At 51.1% G+C, this 15,405-nt stretch overlaps 1 protein-coding gene across 1 annotated transcript in view; it reads right to left on the reverse strand.

Moving 5' to 3' along the window:
* LOC130026620 (polypeptide N-acetylgalactosaminyltransferase 12-like) overlaps positions 1-15,405 on the reverse strand; it is a 124,649-nt gene that overhangs the window by 64,522 nt on the left and 44,722 nt on the right. Inside the window, exon 11 of the mRNA XM_056117456.1 lies at positions 38-145. Within this exon, the coding sequence (XP_055973431.1) occupies positions 38-145 (108 nt within the window). The remainder of the gene's footprint in view (positions 1-37; positions 146-15,405) is intronic.

Raw genomic sequence — 15,405 nt, forward strand, 5'->3', positions numbered from 1 at the left:
CGCCTTCCTGTCCCTGAGCCCCTGCCCATCCCCTCACCTGGGTTTCCCTCAGCTCCCGGAAGGTGGCCTCTAGCAGGGCCTGCTGCTTGGTTAGCACCTGCTGCAGCTGGTCCATGAGCGGCTTGTGCCTCAGAACCTGCTCGACCTTGGAGCCCAGGTGAGTGGGACATCCAGGTGTGGGGTTCCAGCTGTGTGCTGCTTTTGATACCAGCAGAAGCATTCCAGGCTGCAGGCACTGCACCTTCTGTTCTTGCATGCACATTTCTGTCATGAGACAGGGCCGAAGGCTGTCTAGATCCCACCACAACATTCAGGGCCCAGACACTCACACACAGGCCCAAGGAAAACAGCACATCAGGTAACCTGTCCCCTGCACATTCCCCTGGGGGTCTTTCTCCAAAGTCCTAAGAGATGGGGCCTACCCCTACCTCGACCCAGCAGCCTTCCCGCTACTAGGACCCTCTCTGTGCAGTGAGGGCCAATCCGCACCCCCAAAACCCCTCTAGCCTCTTCTAGATTTTGATATATTATAGTAGGTGGCGTCCTGGCCTGTCCTTCCTCCCACCACCCCTGGCAGGCTCCTACCCTCACAGTGGGTCTCCCCCGGCACCTTCTGTCATTTCTCCATATCCACCTTGTCCTGATTCACTCCCCTTGCAGCCGATCTGGAGCTGGCTCTGCAGTAGCACCTGCTCCTCCTCCTGCTCATTCTCAGAGACCGACACTGGTCAGAGGCCACGTCCTACTGCGGGAGGCCGAGATCCTAGTCCTGTTGCTGCCGCGGACACTCACCTGTTTGTCCTGCAGTCCCACCTGTGGGCGCAAGGCTGGGAGTGAGGACAGGCAGCCAGGGCATCCTACTCTTGGTCCAGGGATGTGGAGGTCAAGCACCGACTCCCAGGCCCAAGGCTGGCAGCGCCTGGGCAATCTGTGCCCTGCACAGGCCCCCATGGTCTTGCTCCAGGGGCCTAAGAGATGAGACCTCCCTTGACTGGGGACCCTGTCTCCTGTCCTGTGCTCAGGGATCACCCCTAATGGAGCTCAAGGATCCATACGAGGTGCCAGGAATCAGCCCAGGATAGAAGTATGCAAGCAGACTCCTCACCACCTGTTCTAGCTTTTGATATATTACATTTCCTTGTTTTTTTGCTTATTTGGTTTTGGAACCACAGCAGGGATCAGTCCCAGCCATGCTCAAGGGATTCTATGGGGCGCCAGAGATTGAAGTCAGATAACCCAAGTGCCCTTCCTGCTCTACTATTTCCTGGCCTCTTTGATCTTTTTCAAAATAAAAATTTTAACTTTCCGTTGATTTTTCTACACTGCATCCCGAAAGGAATACCGGTTTACAATGGTGCGTGTGAATTTCCCAAATGCTTCAGTGAGTTCCACTGCAATCAGAACCACCCCTCTAACTCTCCCCCGCTCTCTTTTTGCTATACTTGGACATTTTTGGAGGGACATACCCAGTGTTGCTCAGGCCTTACTCCTAGCTCTGTACTCAGGGACGACTCCTGGTGGGGTTTCAGGGGTCATATGCGGTGCCCGGGGTCACATCTGAATTGGCTGGTCCACAAGGCAAAAGCCCTTCCCTCTGGACCACCCCTCCAATCCTGCAAGATAGTTTTCTTGAAAAAAACTTACTCAGTGAGATGTGAAGGGAGGACGTGTTCAAAAGAGCATGTGGGCTGAAAGAGCTGACCACTCCCCCTAACTTCTAAAGGCCAGTAACTGCCTGTACCTGTCAATCACAAACTGCCACTCGGGAAGGTCCCTTGGGCCTGTCCCTCACCCCCATCTCTGTACCCCGAGAGGCCTCTGCAGGTTCCCTGCAGCATTTTCCCACTTCCATATCTAATGCAAATGAAATTTGTTTGCCATTTATAAATGCCCATACAGAGTTTCCCCTTAAAGTAAATGAAATAATCATTTTTAAAAAAGAGATTAAGTAATGACATGTTGAATGGTGCTCAAAGCAGGACACATTTAAATCAACGATCTACTCATCATGCACTGTCTCCAAACTCAAGTCCAGCATCACATCTCCCCAATTCTATAAAGATCCCAGTGCCTCAGCTGAGCTCTGGATTTCACCTCAGAAAATGTACTACACATCTAATTCTATAAATCCAAATATAAGCCATTCTCCTATTAAACTTTTTTTTCATTGAATGGATCTGAGATAGACCCTTACAAAGCTGTTCATGATTAGGCTTCAGTCATCATTGTTCACCCATCCCTCCACCAATGTACATTTCCCACCTCCAATGTTTCCAGTTTCCCTCCCAACACCCGCCCACCCACCTCTCCACCCAGGCCAGCCTTTTTTAAAAAATTTTTATTAGTGAAACACCATAAGGTACAGTTATAGACTTACAAATTTTTGTGTTTGGATTTCAGTTATACAATGATCGAGACCCATCCCTCCACTAGTGCCCATTCTCCACCACCACGGATCCCAGTATCCTTCCCACCCCCCATTCCCCCCATCCCACTCTGGCTCTGTGGCAGGGCATTCCCTTTTGTTCTCTCTCTCCTTTTGGGTGCTGTGGTTTGCAAAAGAGGCATTGAGTGGCATTCATGTTTGGTCTATAGTCTACTTTCAGCATGCTTCTCCCATCTAGGCAGGACCCTCCCAACACCCTTCCCTATCTGAGCTGCCTTTTCTTCCAGCATGTGTGGCTGACCTCCAAGCCATGGAGCAAACCTCCTGGTACTTATCTCGACTATTCTTGGGTGTTAGTCTCCTATTTTGTTACTTTATATTCTACAGATGAATGCAGTCTTTCTATGTCTGTCCCTCTCTTTCCGACTCATTTCACTTAGCATGGTACTTTCCATGTAGTACCACTTGTATGTAAATTTCATGAATTCATCCTTTCTAACAGCTGCTTAGTATTCCATTGTGTAGATATACCAAAGTTTCTTTAACTGTTGCCTACTGACCAAGTAAAAGAATGCTTGATTTTTCATTCCCCCTTTGTCCTGCTCAAAGCTGGGCAACTTCCCAGGTTTCTGGGCTTTCAGGGATTCCCCACAAAACCCCAAGCAAGGCTGCTATCAATGCGGACAGCCAGGCCATTTCAAAAAGGAATGTCCCAACAACCCCTTGAGGAAGAAGGGGGGATCACCCGGGCTATGTCCCAGATGCAAGAGAGGCAATCACTGGGCAGCCGAGTGTAGCTCCCGACCGAATAACTTAGGCAATCCACTGCCACAGGGAAACGGCGGGAGGGGCCTGCCTCGGGCCCTGCAAGCCTTCAGGCAGGAGGCCTATCAGACATCCGGTCAAAGTATCAGCCCACTCCAGATAGCTTCCCTCCCTCTGTCAGGGGCTCCTCAATTCCCAGCTCAGGTCTAGACCTTTATGCCTCTGTCCGGGCGGTACTAACACCATCTATGGGAATTGAAAGTTTGGAGACGGGGGTCTATGGCCCCCTACCACCCGGAACCACTGGCCTCATTCTAGGGTCAGAAAAGGCTCTCCTGCAAGGATTGCAGATATACCCAGGATCTATCACAGAGAGCTACATAGGACAAATTCATGTCTTGGCAGATTCCCCCCGTGGCATTGTGACGATAGAAAAGGGACAGCTGATTGCACGCCTACTCCTCCTCCCGATGTGGCAAGACCCCACCTCGACGCTCTCGGTCCAGGGTCAGACAAACGAAGACTGCTCAGATAATCCAGCCCAAATATTTTGGATTGCCCATATGGCTTCCAGACCACGCTATGCGCTAAGAATCAACTCAAAGGAATTCTCTGGGCTATTAGATACTGGGGCGGATGTCTCAGTCATATCCAGTAAATATTGGCCTGCCAACTGGCCTGCCACAATGGCTACAGCCGTTTTGCAAGGACTTGGCCAAGTCCGACCCAGCCGTAGCGCCCAAGTATTGACCTGGGAGGACGCCGAGGGCCATAAGGGCCAGTTCCAGCCTTATATTGTCCCAGACCTCCCCACCAATCTTTGGGGACAAGATATACTCTCAGCTATGGGCATGGTTCTGGTTACATCACCCAGTCGCTCGCAGATATCGCCAGTCTCCTTTAAGACCATAGCCCATATCACTAGTGACTGCCCATCCTCCGGGCAGGAAAATCCCGTGACTTTAATGCACATTGAGGAACTGGAAGAAACTAGCCCTTTTTAATCAGGGCCACTGTCGAGCAGCCTCCCACCCCATTTACCTGGAAATCAGATGATCCAGTCTGGGTGGAGCAGTGGCCCCTACCTAAAGAGAAATTACAGGCCGCACATGCCCTAGTGTCTGAGCAATTAGAAAAGGGGCACATTACCCCATCCACATCTCCCTGGAATACCCCAATCTTTGTTATAAGGAAAAGGACAGGCGGGTGGAGATTATTGCAAGATCTCAGAGCAGTCAATGCCACCATGCATCCAATGGGGGCCCTGCAGCCAGGGCTCCCCCATCCCTCCGCTATACCAAAGTCCTGGTAATTGTTAGTGATAGATCTTAAAGATTGTTTTTTCAATATTCCATTAGCTCCTAAAGATTGTCAAAGATTTGCCTTCTCTCTACCTTCCCCCAATTTTCAGGAGCCCTATCAGTGCTAGCAATGGGTAGTCCTTCCCCAGGGCATGACTAATAGTCCCACTATGTGTCAGATATATGTTTCAGCGGTTTTAGCGCCAGTCCGGGCTCGTTTCCCCAGTGCACTTTGGATTCATTATATGGATGGCATCTTAGCCGCCTGCCCCACCAAAGACCTGTTACTTCAACTCTATGATCATGTCCGGGTCGCCCTGGAATCAGCAGGCCTTGTAATCTCCCCGGACAAGGTACAGCTCTCCCACCCATACAGATATTTAGGATACACCATTAACACGGTGGGAATAGTGCCTCAAAAAATATAGTTTGCCACCTCTCATTTAAAGACTCTACACCAGTGGCAACAGTTTTTGGGAGAACTCCAATGGCTCCGACCATCCTTCTCCCTGCCCACGGGAGAGCTCAAGCCTCTTTTTGAACTATTGAAGGGGGATTCTGACCCCTCCTCACCTTGTCAATTGACCCCAGAGGCACAATTGGCTCTTAGAAAAGCAGAGCATGCCTTAGAAGAAATGCAAATACACCATATTGATTACAATCTACCACTACAATTTATAGTGCTTGCTTCAGAGTTTGCCCCAACTGGAGTTTTCTGGCAGATTGGTCCATTATACTGGGTCCACCTCTCAGCTTCCCCCACCTGAACGGTGATTCCCTATCCCACCTTAGTTTCTCAATTACTCTGGAAGGCTAGAACCACAGGGTGTGCACTCTTTGCTAAGGATATGGACATATTGGTCGTTCCCTATTCCAAAGACATGATTAATAATCTGATGCAATATGATGATTCCTGGTGCCTTTTTGTCTGCTCCTTTAAAGGCCAAATTACACAGGCATATCCCAAACATAAACTCCTGCAAAGCTTCAGGATTTGCCCTATTATCTTCCCTCGAATCATAAAGACCACCCCCCTTCCGGGTGCACGGACCCTCTTCACTGATGGCTCTAAGCGCGGTCGAGCCTTAGTGGTTGATGGGCAGGATGTTCACGCCATACAGCTTGCTGAGACCTCGGCACAATTTGCAGAAGTATCTGCTGTATTATTGGCCTTGCAGACATTCCCTAATGAGCCCCTCAATATTTACACTGATAGTGTGTATGTTGCTAATATCTTCCCCCGATTAGAAACAGCACCCCACATAGGTGAGGGCTCGAAAATTTTATCTCAATTACAAACATTGTAATTTTATCTCAATTACAAACTGTTGATTTGGGCCAGAAAGGACCCCCTCTTTGTGGGTCATATTAGAGGACACTCTGGCCTCCCGGGACCCCTTGCAGAAGGCAATGAACGAGCAGATAAAGCTACCCGCTTAATAATGACATCCCTAGAATGTGATAAGGCCATGCAGCTACATAAAAAATTCCACCTTAATTCCCAGTCTCTTCGTTTTCATACGGGTTGTTCCAAAGCTGAGGCTCTCTCCATAACCACTGTCTGTCCCACTTGCGCTCCTTATATACATTCCCCATCCCTGGGAGTCAATCCTAGAGGACTGAGAGCAAATGGTATTTGGCAAATGGATGTGACCCACACTAACTCATTGGGAAACCGGCATTATCTCCATGTCTCGATAGACACACACTCGGGCATGATTTTTGCCTCACTACATGCCGGGGAAAAAACGAAACATGTTATAGATCACCTTACTGCTGCTTTCTCATATATGGGAAATCCCAGGCAAATTAAAACTGACAATGGACCGGCCTATACAAGCCGCGCTTTTCATTCCTTTTGTGAAACCTGGGATATTACACATACAACAGGCATTCCCTATAACCCCCAAGGACAGGCTATCTTAGAGCGAGCGCACTGACATCTCAAAACTTACATTTCTAAAACAAAAGAGGGTGAGATCTACCAAGGCTGTCAAGGGCCACAAGCGCTCCTATCCGCAACCTTATTCATTTTAAATTTTTTGCTCCTCGATGATTCAGGCCGCAGTGCAGCCCAACGTCACTTTGCTACTCCGGCTCCCCTTAAAGCAACGGTGAAATGGAAGGATCTGTCCTCAGGAACCTGGCAACCAATGGCAGCAATCCTTGCCAGAGTCAGAGGCGCAGTCTGTGTATATCCAACTAATACAGAAAAACCCATTTGGGTGCCGGAACGCCTGGTCAGGCCAATACACGAGCCCCCCGATCATTTGTCCCCCACAGCTGGGAAAAATAATGAAACTCACCTCCAGGGTACTTAGCCCTGAGACGAATTTCCTTCTCTTTTTTCCACAGGAACAAAATGACCACAACGACGCTTGTGGCCTGGACCCTCGCTATATTATTAATGAAGGACCCTACCGAAACTCATGCCAATCGACACCAACCATTCAAGCAGACCTGGGTCATAAGGAGTGGAGAGGACTATGAGGTTTGGAGTACCACAAGTGCCCCTCTTTTCTGAGCCATGCTCCATTCTGGTCAAGCCACACTGGGTCCTGCCTGGTTTGGCAGCACCCCTTAATCAGTGCTTCCCTGACTTATATTTTTCCCTGGAAGACGCCTACCCCTTTCAGGATGGTTTTGAAAGGCCCCCGGCCAGAGCCTAAATGAGACGCAATGGCTTTTTCACCTGCCCCGGGTTCCGGACAGGCCAATGGAGGAGAACCTGCGGTGGCCCTGAATCTTACTATTGTGCCAGCTGGTCTTGCGTAGATTCTAATGATGGCTATTGGAAGTGGTCGGTTGACCACGACCTGGTTAATATTTCTTATGCTGTGCCACTGAGATATGGCTCATATTCTGTACAATACCAACCCCAAATGCTTCTGGTCAAAATCTCCTTCACTGATAAGGGAAGGTCGGAGACCCGATGGGTCAACCGCCTGAATTGGGGACTTATGTGGTATAGCATGCCATGGCATGGGGTTATCCTGCAGATCCTCTTAAAAATCGAACCCGTGCAGCAGATTCCGCTAGGCCCTAACCAGGCACTTGAGGCTCCAAAACCCCCTCTTAAGCCCACCATTACTACCATGGCTGGCCCTAAGACGACACCACCTCCTGTTACAGCCGGCCTATCCATCCCAAAACCCAGTTTTGGCCCAATCATTAACCCCCTCAGGAGTCTTATCGAAGCCACATATCAGACTCTGAATGCTACTGCCCCAAACCTGACTGAAGCCTGCTGGCTGTGCTATAGCCCCACGCCACCGTTTTATGAGGCTATGGGTATTAACGCCTCATACAATGTTAATTACAGAGCCCCAGGAGAGTGGAAGGCCCACCCCCAGGGACTAACCATGACCCAAATTAGCGGTCAAGGGACATGTGTAGGTACAGTCCCTCAAAACAAGAAGGAGTTGTGTGCACAGAATGTGGAGTCCCCGGGATGGAGTAACTCCGCCTGGATCTCACCAAAAATGGGAGCTTGGTGGGCCTGTTCACGTTCAGGATTAACTCCCCACTTGGCAGGCTCAGTATTTAATGCCTCCCAAGAATTTTGTCTTATGGTTATAGTTGTCCCAAAAATTATATACCACCCTGCTGAGGTACTCCTTGACTATTGGTCCAATTACCCTGATGTCCTGCGTAGGAACCGCAGGGAACCCATATCCGCACTAACCATCTCCACTCTGGCATAGGCCTGGCAGGTGCCGGCACTGGCATTGCTGCTCTGGTAACCCAACATTCTGGTCTATCTTCTCTAAGAGCAGGTATTGATGAGGACCTGGACCGAATAGAAAAATCTATTGGCCATATTGAAAAGTCCTTGACCTCCATGTAGGAAGTAGTCTTGCAAAATAGGAGGGGGCTCGACTTGCTCTTCCTTAAAAACGGAGGGCTGTGTGCAGTGCTGGGAGAAGAGTGCTGCTTTTACGCTGACCACACGGGGGTAGTCGAGATTCCATGGCTAAGCTGAGAGAAGACCTGGAACGGCGTAAGAAGGACAGAGAGGCTCACGAAGGGTGGTTTGAGTCATGGTTTAATCAATCCCCCTGGTTCACCACCCTGATATCTACTATAGCAGGCCCTCTGATCATACTATTACTGATGCTTACATTCAGGCCCTGCATCCTGAGTCGACTTGTCTCATTTGTCAGAGACCAGATTGGCAGGGTTGATCGGCAAATCACTCAAATTCACTTTATGCAACTGAGAGAAACTAGCAAAGAGCAGCCCTATTCAGAAAGGTATTTCTAATGGGCCTGGGAAGCCTCTTCCTTTCTCTGTTGCAGTGACCTGATCCCGTGGCCGGTACCGGAAAACGCAGGAGGAGAAGGAGTGCGGACCGGACCTGTACAGAACCCCCCCGATCACTGAACGAAGAGATCCCCATCACCCCTCTACCCTACCCCTGCCCCTCTTTTCTGAGCCATGCTCCATTCTGGTCAAGCCACACTGGGTCCTGCCTGGTTTGGTAGAAATGTCATCAATCCTCCCCTGTGCCTCCTCGTGGTTAAGGAAGTATGCCCTTGCCCAGGATACCCAATGACGGGCAACTTCTGTCACCGCTGCGCACACCTAAGACAGGGGCTAAAGCATTCTCCCCAATGACGGGTACCACGGCGGGGCGACGGACGACCTAAGACAGGGGTCCTGGCGTGCCATAATTGGAAAAAGGGGTGAGATGTTGCCTACTGACCAAGTAAAAGAATGCTTGATTTTTCATTCCCCCTTTGTCCTGCTCAAAGCTGGGCAACTTCCCAGTATAGGAGGTTTCAATTTGGGGGACAAAGCTGGGCAGCTTCCCAGTACATGACGTTTCAGTTTGGGGAAAATGCACCCTCGTAAATGATTTGTAAATGATGTACGAGGAACAGCAGTCTCTATGGATATGTCAAAACTGCAACAAAGCAGGCCGCTCCGACCGGTAGCGTTAGGTCGAAAGGGTCACCAGGTGGCTGACCAACGGTGCATGGCTCTGCCCACTGTGACTGACCAACGGTGCATGGCTCTATTCATCGTCCCATCCACTTTCCCACGTCCCATCCCCTTTCCTTTCTTTTGGGTGGCTTGTGGAAACATACTTAAGTCTGTACCTGTGCTCTGAATAAACGCACGCATTCATGCCATCTCCTGAAAGACGGAACCCTGTGTGATTCGAGTGCTGATTTCACCCTGACGGCCCACTCTGGCTCGGCCCCGCAGTGCCTGACGTGACATTTAACCAGTCATCCGTTCTCAGGCACTTGGGTTTTTTCCAGATATTCAGGTCAGCCTTTTTGGAAGATGTTTTTATTATCTCTCTTTCTCTCTGTTTGTTTCTGTCTCTGTCTGTCCCTGTCTCTGCCTTTTCTCTCTCTCTCTTTTTCTCTGTCTCTGTCTCTCTCTCTTTGTCTCCCTTTTTGTGGTTTACAATATAGATACTGAAAGGGTATCAGGAATATCCCTTTACCTACTTTTAACACTCAAGGATTTCAAATTTGGACAAAAAATAGAATTGTTGTTTCAGGCACGTTGGCCAAAGGGAGAACTGGAAATGGTCTCTGCTATGGACAACCAGGGATCTGCAGATCTGCAATGACTGACCACAGCCTGGCCCCTGCTCTCAGGGTCCAGACAAATCCTGAAGACCAGGAGGTCTCCCAACCTCAGATAGGGATGGGATGGACAACTGCCTGCCAGGACACTCCTACAGAAGATGAAGGTCCGAGGCCACCTGGGAACACTAAGCTGGCCTGGTTTCTCATCTTCAGAATGGCCAGGCCTGGGTAACCGTGACATGACATGACAGGTAAAATACTCATAGTATTATATGTGTGTCTCCTGGGTGGCTCACCACAGTCTTGGAAGAACAGAGTGGGGGTCTGGTGTTCTTTGGGAGGTCAGGAACTGCGCTCAAGGGCCACTACATTTCTAAGCTGCCGGAGGTCAGAGCTGGCACATGTCCAGCACGCCCCTCACCCTGCCACCTTTATGCCCTAAGAGGAGCCTTCCACTTACCCCGTGACTTTCAGGAAGTGCAAGATGACATGTATTTCCTAGCCCATGGGGAAGTACCTTGTGACCCTGTGGGCTCAGGCACCAAATTTCCAACTGTGGGCTAGTGTTGGGTGAGGACTGGAAGGAAGAAGCCCTCCAAGTGCCCCCTCCCCCCCACAGGAACGGACCCTTTTGCAAGGTCCCTGAACCCCACGGCTCTCACAGCGGCAGGTATCATGCCCTAGACTCACCACACTCAGGAAGACACAGGGGTCCCAGAGAGTGTTGGCAGAAGAGGGGACCTGCTTGGTATCCCACTGAGCAGTCAGCCTTGCCCTGGCCGTGTCCCAGGAGCTGCCTGTAAATGCAGTGCGGATGTGTGAGGATCCCATGCGGGCCTCATCGGGTCTCTGCTGTTTCCTAGCCTGTGACTATTTCTCTCTTGCATCTACAATGTGGGGTCCCCGCCAAAATGACTCTAGAATTTTTATGTGGGGTTGAGGGCATTGATTGGTCTAGGATGTGGACTCCCAAGTTCCAGGTAAAGCCCATATGTTTCCTTTGGTATTTGGCATGTGGTTCAGTGAGGATGTTGGGAATTTTCTGGTGTGAAACTATGTAGAACGAAGGGCGTTATTTCCCAGACTAGAATATCAGGGAAATGTTAGTTTTTCTCTCCTTGATGGCCTTGGTATTCTCTTGGGCTCCTGGCAAAGAGACCCCCACACAGACACTGCTTGATGCTTGATGCAGTCACAGGTGGGTCTTGATCTCATCCTGGACATTCATCTTACTAAAGCTTCAGTTTCCCCGTGATTGTCCTTCATTCAAACATTCTCAAATGTGCATCACGTGGAGGGCCTTGGATGGACCTCGGACAGGCGCCAGGTGACCCTGATTTGGACAAGGGAAGGCCTCAGGTCCCACATGTGATATGGTCCAGAGTACAGCATGGGACAGTCTCTGGCCAAAAGAATTGTCAAGGAACCCTTGAGTCTGGGATAGACAAAATAAAACTGGCCCCAGATTTGGAGTCTGGGGAGTAGGAGCAGATGACATGGGCCAGGAAAAGCCAACAGATCTGACCTTTCATGCCTGACTTTACATTGAACTAAATTTGAAACAGCAGATTGAAGGAATCTGTAATTCTCTTACTGAGCTTATGCAAGATGACAGGCAACATTGATGAGAAGCAAATTTCACCATTGCTGTAAACGTTTAACTTAAAGAGGTGAGGAAACAGAAACATCTGCATCAGCAACTTGTTACCGTGTCCAAGTGTGGAACCGTGGGTCTTCTGGCAGGGAGAGCTGGAGGCATGCTGGGTGTGAGCAGGGCAAGAAACGCTCGGGCACTGAGGGTCTGCCCCAACGGCACTGCTGCCAGCACCTAGACTAGCCCTGGTCTCCTTGGTCACAAATACTAACAGTAATAGAAATGGGGAGTAGTGCTGAGCCCCCAGGGTCGACTCTCTGGTGCACTGAGCTAACACCATGGATTGCCTGAGGCTGCCAAAGCAGATGCAAACTCTGAAGGTACCTGTAGAGACCAGACAGGGGAAGGAGACAGAGTCTGGGTGGGGAGGCGGGGTGCGGCGCAGGAATCCTGACAAAAGTCACCAGCAAGTGCAGACCAGTTTGCTAGTTTCATCTTGATTGACAGTTGACCCTTGATGAGCATGGAGTCATTGAGAATATACCCTGGATGGTGGGATCCTGACGAGGGTGCGGGGGGGCCAGGGGGGATATACCTGCTAACTGTGCTTTGCTCATTTACCTGAGCAGCCCAGAGGTGAAAACACATCACCCCACCCCCACGGCTGATTCTGGTCTCCTCACTGCTCTGTGTGCCCCAGAGGCCAGATGGGGGCTGTGGTGACTGGGAACAGGCAGAGGGTCTCTAACTCAAGTAGCAACCCAGGTGGAAAAACTCCTTAAGGTCCAGAATGCCATGGGCAGTAAGGGTCCAGAACCAAACTGACTCCCTGGCTGCAGTTGTCTTTTCAATCAATGGGCCCTGGGCCTGCTCAGTGTCCAGTAGGGAGGAAAAGGTGTTTTCTTCAATGACTGAACACTGCTCTACTCAAACCAGTCAGGAGGGGGAGGGGGCTTTGAGCCAGTTGAAAGAATGAACTCGAGAAGGGCCAGTGAGCTGGAGGCTGGTCAGGCCCAGCCGTGGTCAGGTTTGACCACTCCTGAGGGCCTCACTGTAGAATGGACATCTCTCAGAGTCAGGAGAGAAATGGGAAACAATCCCAGACAAACTCATCACTGAGCATCGCCAGAAGATTAACCTGCAGGTGCTAGTTTGTCAGGATCAGCCGCAGCGGGGTGAGCTAAGGGGGGCTCGCAAATGATTCTGTCTGCCAAGCCTAAGGGGAGGGAACCAAGGAGGCAACAAGAGGCAGAAGCGAAAAACTAGGCAGGACCTCTGAGAGACCCGCTCTAGTAGGTGGACAAGATGGATGGGTCAGGAATCACCAAATTTGACAAGAATCCAATGTGAGGTTTGCTCTGACAAAATGGTGACCAGAACCAAATGGCAACCGGCTGAGTGGACAGCAACATTCCTGGAGTCAGAGATCACCTTGTCCCAGGTGAGGAAGACAAGACTTAATGCCCATTTGGTGACAGGAAGCCACCAGGCTTCATTCCAGGTTCCTTACCATTGACCCACGAACAGATGACTAGGACCAGACCAAGACAACTTAAAAGCCCCCTGAGTCTAACCCAGGGCGCAGGTGTACCATTGCCTCACCTGAGGTTCGGAGAGTCCGCCCGGGAGCCCCCCAGTAAGCTACTCCTATTTCCTTAACTTTATTTATATGTCTCTGTCCCTCTGTCTGACCCAGATGGGGTTCCCAAATCTCTCACCGAGCAAGAGACTAAGGGAGAGCAGGTTACCCGAGTAGGATGGAAGGGGCTCACGGGAACGCTCGAACATTGAGCCTAGAAACTGGAGTCACCACTGTGGGAGCACATGAGAGCACTAGGCACCACTGCATGTTAGATGAAAGTTGTTACCACAGAATCAAGGTAGCCTGTAAACAACCTACATAATCATGCTGTTGCCTGCTACTGCCCCTTTGGGGGACAGCTGGGTAGAGCCTGCACACATGGAATACACTAGGATGCTTCCAGCAAATTCTTGGGTGCCACCTGTCTTGGTGAGACTCTGTGTGATCCTAAAAGGAAAAACTCCAAAGACAGTCGTTCAATGGGAGAACAGCTCTCACCACCGGCAAGGGGTGAGAGGGCTCAAGCCGCTGATTCCCACAGTCTCCCAGCTCCCCAAACCTCAAGGCAAACCTGGACTTGGTGTTTCCAGAGCCCAGGGGCCCAGAGGCAGGACACAGAGAACTAAGCCCAGAGCCCCAGTAGAAGCTTCGAGAGGGTGTGCAGGATATGTGTGAGGTGTGAAGATCCATGAGAGTGAACGGGCGGCCCCAGGCCCATGGTGCAGTTAGAGGGGAAGGGCTATGAACTGGGCACCGAGGGGTAAAACGGGACCAGCCTGTGCCTGCCCTGAACAGCCCTACCAGGCTGATCCCTGGTGCCTCCCCGAACCCTGGTTCCAATCCAAGTAGGAATGTGACAGGCAGGAAGGGGCATGGGTGACCAAATTCCTGGAAATGACTGGAACAGTATGGCTCTGCCTTCTGAGGATTTACCATCTGGTCTGATACATGAATCTGGACACACTTCTTGTCACCAGTAGAGTGTCACTCAGCCAAGGCTGTCCCAACAGGTCCAGGTGTGCAGGAGCAAAGAGGAGTCGGGGCCTGGTTCTCTATTACAAGGGGTCTGACCGTGCTGTGATGGTGGCAGTGGGACTTGTATTAGGGAATCTGATGGTCCACAAAGAAGTGTGGCGCTATTATCAGGGATCAGCTCCGTACAGACTCGGGGACACTAGAAACATGTTCCATCCACGGCCCCATCCTGCTCCACTGAAAAACACTGTCTTCCTGCTAGGGTGGATGCCATCCAGGGGGAGCCTGGCTGAGGGGACAGCACCTTGGACCCACCTGCTGCAGGAGCACTTTCAAGTGCTCATCCTGAGAAACCTGATGTGGCCACTAGGGTGCAAATTGGGGTCTGTCCCTGGTGCACTGCAGAGGGGAATGGGGAAACAGGCACCAGGGGCAGGGGAGGCCATGGAGGTGCTGCAGTGGAAGGCAGGGCTCTGGGTGCTGCATCCTGCCCTCCCTCCTGGGGACGCATCCGTGATTGAGACCTTCAACCCTTGGGGTGGACTCTCCTGGGGTCATTGACAGGCTTCACACAGGGGCAGACAGGTGACGCGTCTTGGCATGGTGACATGGCCGAGGCTTCCCACAATCTAGAAGCAATTGTCAACTATTGGCCAGACCTGCCCCGCCCAGTGACACACACACCCACACAGGCCTGGGATAGATCCATTTATTGCAACAATCGTGAAAATCAGACAGTGGCGGTCAGGGAGAAAGCCCGCCTTCCTCCTTCCCTCTTCTCAGCCAGCAATACAAAGTCCCCAAACAGCCCCAAAGAGTGTGTAGAATCCGGTCACTGGATGGTACCAGCGGCCAAGCTTCAGGGCTGTCATGCGCAGAAACAGGACCCCACAATGGGGAGGGGAGAGCTGAATTGTAACTTCTGACCTCCAAATCATTGTTTGCTAGTGCTGGGGGGATATATCTGCCATCCTGATCCCTTGGACCTTGTGGAGGGGGACATTTCTTCCCTCTGATCCCTCGGACCTTGCGGAGGGGGACATCTCGGCACCCCGATCCCTGGCGTCTAGTGGTGGGGAGGGCATCTATGGCCTCCCCGATCAATTGCGTCAAGTGGTGGGGGGGGGCATTTCTGGCCCCCCCATCCCTGGCGTCTAGTAATTGGGGGGCATCTCTGGCCCCCCCAATCCATGGCTTCTATTGGTGGGGGGGCATCTCTGGCCCCCCGATCCCTGGCGTCTCGTGGTGAGGGGGTA

The sequence above is a fragment of the Sorex fumeus genome, unplaced genomic scaffold, assembly GCF_029834395.1.
Source record: "Sorex fumeus unplaced genomic scaffold, SorFum_2.1 ptg000034l, whole genome shotgun sequence".
Classification (NCBI taxonomy): Eukaryota; Metazoa; Chordata; class Mammalia; order Eulipotyphla; family Soricidae; genus Sorex; species Sorex fumeus.